The sequence below is a fragment of the Cibotium barometz genome, chromosome 37 (assembly GCF_041138505.1).
Source record: "Cibotium barometz isolate CiBa-2024 chromosome 37, ASM4113850v1, whole genome shotgun sequence".
Classification (NCBI taxonomy): domain Eukaryota; kingdom Viridiplantae; phylum Streptophyta; class Polypodiopsida; order Cyatheales; family Cibotiaceae; genus Cibotium; species Cibotium barometz.
Genome location: NC_141082.1, coordinates 25,223,173 through 25,227,020, shown reverse-complemented (window position 1 = coordinate 25,227,020; position 3,848 = coordinate 25,223,173). Strand labels below are relative to the sequence as shown.

General features: G+C 44.1%; 1 protein-coding gene across 1 annotated transcript; it reads right to left on the bottom strand.

The window, feature by feature from the left end:
* Nucleotides 1–452: 452 nt before the first annotated feature.
* Nucleotides 453–1,580, bottom strand: LOC147617103 (protein BPS1, chloroplastic-like). Its single transcript, XM_086776429.1, has one exon. It carries the CDS (start codon nt 1,578–1,580, stop codon nt 453–455), a length of 1,128 nt encoding a protein of 375 aa, XP_086632555.1.
* Nucleotides 1,581–3,848: the final 2,268 nt, after the last annotated feature.

The window sequence follows — 3,848 nt, the reverse complement described above, 5'->3', positions numbered from 1 at the left end:
CCCCTTGCGGTATGAAAAGTGAGGCGCCAGAGCTACTTACTTGCCAATGCTCAAATTATGAATCCTTCTTAGAGGATCCCCCTTGTGGAGCCCTTGTGCAAAGAGAGAAGAATACCTTCTTCTCGGAAGAGAAGCTTAATGTTGCAGAAACTTAAAGTATGCGCTTCTCATTCGTAAGCAAGAAAATGGTCCATAATTTGACCCTTCTAATAAACAATTAAACGGTCCTCTTTGGGTTTATGACTTGCAAAGTGAAATTTTGTGCCTTGAGAAGAAGCGCAAATGATATGATGTAATTAGTAAATCAATATCCAATTTGAAGTATACAATGTTTACATTTGTCTTTGTGCCGGCTTTACACCCTATCTACATTTGTTTTGTAAGACTTTCCAGCCTAACTACATTACTTGAGGGCTACCAAAACTTCAGGGGCATGGCGTGTGACAGAGGGCTCACACGTGCAACCCCGTTCGCGTGAGGGAGGCAAGCAACGCTATCCTTGTATCTGCCAGCGACCTGAAGAGAGCCTCGATCTGATGTTGGAGTGTAGCTATGAAGGTTTGAAGCTCTTCCGCCCTCTTGCTGGTAGTGTCAGCAAGACGGCTGAGATCGTCCCTTACAGCTTGAGATCGTGCAGTACTGGGCTGTTCCAAAGTTTGTCTCAACATCTCATTGATCTGTGTAACAGAAAGATCTAGGATGTCGAGGTCGGGTAAGAGGGTAGATCCATGGGGCTTCTTGTGTACTCTCTCCAGCAGCTCTTTGTTGACTTTAGCTTGGAGTGGTAGAAGAGGAGTTGCCCACAATGGCCGGCCCGAAACGTGCAGAGGACCTAGTTGAGATCGGGGAGGGTTCCCAGAAGGGAGCGCCGCTGCAATCAGTTTGCAGACGAAGAGGGTAGCCATTTCCCCTCCATACAAAGCAGCGGGCAACGCAAAGGAGGAGGAGGAGGAGGAGCAGGTGGGCGTATTCTGTACATCCTCATCCGGGGCCCTGAGCTTGTCCCCCATTCTTCTAAGCATTGAGCTACAGGCTGCCAGCCGATGGTGTGTCCGCCGCAGGTGTGCGCGGCCAGGAGTAGCAGGCTCTCGCAGGTCTGCTCGCATCTGCTCTGCTGAGATCAGAGCATTTCTTGCTAGCAGCAACGCACCCCTTTCGGTTCTCAAACCTGGTTTGCAGCGCAGGTAGCCGATGGCAAGCTGAACGGCTTTGACATAGCCGTGCACGCCACCCATCACATCCCTCACCACTTGGCACACATCCAGTAGCTTCACGCTGTCATCCATGTACTGCTGGATCAGCTTCATGTCTCGGACGGGCAGGGACGTTTGCAAGCAAGGAGCGAGGGCCTGCACAGACGCCTGTGTGGAGAGCAGCATACCCACAGCACTGGAGAGCCAGCTCAGACCGAGGAGGGACGACTTGGAGTCGCCAGCCTGTGTAAGAAGCTCCTGGAAGCAGTGTGCCAGATCAGCCTCGAATGCTTGCGAGGCAGATGCAGTCTCGGTGTAGACGCGGGACTGGCGCTTGTTACAGTGAAGGCGGCAAAGAAGGGAGGAGAGGAAAGACCTGGAAGCCATAGTACTGATGGTGCTGCTTACGGTTCAGCCCAAGGAGGAGCAGATAGCAGCTGTTAGATCTATCTGCAATAACTGGCATTCAAATAGTGGGAGATGAGAAGGGAGCAGTAGTCGAGGAGACAGGGAGGGTCGCCATTATTTAATGAGCGAGGGTGGCCTCTCAGCAGACACAACGCAATGCGAGATGCTGGCACGTCTTCACTTTTGCCGACTGCCATCGCTCTCTCTGCGGCTGCGGCTATTGCCACCACAGGCAAATTAAATTACATCTTTCCTACTCAGAGATCATCCCGCATGACACAATGTTGATGCTCATGCTACCCTACTTGACGACAAAAGGTGCACGTCGCTTCCAGAAAAGAAATCCATGCAAGCCTCATGATGCATTTGATAAGCTTTCTTTCCAACATCCACATGGAGACTTTCGGGTTTTGCGTGTGATAACGAAAAGTTCCACACGTGCACTCGTCCCCTCGGATATTCCGCTCATATTGGCCGTGACCGTGGTGGTAGAAAACTATTGATTGAAAATAGTAAGCATCATTACATTTTCGAAATGGACTCACAATGGAGTAGGACGCTCTAATTTCTAACGGAGGTGCTAGCAATAAGAAGATTGAAAATCAAAGACATAATAGATCTGTTTTAGTGGCTCATTAAAAGGATATAATGTGTATACACGGGGGATAAAACCAAGGATTTCCAATGCACTAATGTGCACATTTTCCCATGGATTCTTTCCTAATTGCAACCTCTAAGAAGCCTTAATTTTGCAAGCACGATGGAGACTTCATCCACTTGGTCAAGTTTCCTATTAGAGAAAATCATGGGAAAACACGTGCACTATAATAGTCATAAGCGTGATGGTACGATAGTTACCAAGGTGAGTTTCTCAAGCCCTATCTTCGAAAACTTTTAGTGATTTAGACATTTTTGCACATTTTGTTCTTGACTTTGACATAACTGGAGTCGGCCTTCGAAAGGGTATGTAAAGCGAATGGTTGCTCATATCTATACAAGTTGAGGTTGCGGGAAGACAAACAAGTTGTTTTTCTTGGTGATGGTTTGGAGATGGATACCACTAAGGTGGAGGGAATGGTAAAAAATAAGAGACCAATATCATAATATGAGTTTAGATAGGTTGTGGTGAATGTATTTTCCTAAAAATAAAGACGACCTAGATGAATCTTTTGAATTCTCTATCTTTTATGTAACACTGCATAGTGTAATTTTGGTAAATTTATATCCATAAGTCACTCAAAACTAGTTAAATTTGGTAAATTCTCTTAATAATTATTTTTGGTTAAATAGCATGGCATTCTCAAAGACCCCTCATAATATCCATTGGGCTAAAGAAAGCACCTAATTGTTTTCAAGGTGGGTGACATTTCTACATTGCCTTCATCTACTTTTTTGAGCATTGTAAAAATATCATCGGATAAGATCAAGTATTATGCACAATTTGTTGAAATATATTGTGAATTTCCTACACTATTAAGTTTTACTTACACATAATCATCCATTCTCTTAGGAAGAAGAGGCCTTCATCACATTCAGATTCTACTTAAATACAATCATTCATCTTGGATACAATCATCCATTAAGCTTCTGTTTAGATATAATCACCCATTGAGATTACACCATTAAGTTTCTACTTAGCTATAATGCTTTATTATTTTGTGAATTCATCTTATACCACAACCATCCACTCTTTTGGGAAGAAGAGCAAAAAGAGGTGAAAGTAAAAAACTACAAAAGATCTATACATGAAGAGCAAGTCTCAAATACACATGTTCAAATAGAAGAGACTTGATGTTTGCTTCTTATAAGATGGTTGAATGTGAAGATGTGGAAGCCTACATTGATAAAGATACCTTAGTAAACCTATAAACTTGACTGCACACTTTGATGGCACAAGTAAGAAAATATCAAAAATGAAGAGCAAAGCTTATCATACGATCATCGTCGGAAAGATGCAATATGAATGGAAACTAAGACTCATCATCACTTAGTCTAGGTCCCTCATCCTCGGAGGGTACTCCTATCTCATATGCTTCTTGTGGCATACTTGGTAATGGTCTTAGGCCATTGTTACTAGAGAATGGCATTTGGATGACATGCAAGTGAGGCATACATCTATCCCATGCATGGAGACTATCAGTGACGTCACCTATAATGGCACAAAACAGGCAAGTACGTGGCAATAAAATCTCATAGAGTGATAGGGCTAAGGCATCATTACATTCCATCCTCCATTTGTCACCCTCT

Bases quoted from the DNA above. Each gene is read 5' to 3' on its own strand.
- LOC147617103 (XM_086776429.1), bottom strand. From the start codon at position 1,580: ATGGCTTCCAGGTCTTTCCTCTCCTCCCTTCTTTGCCGCCTTCACTGT.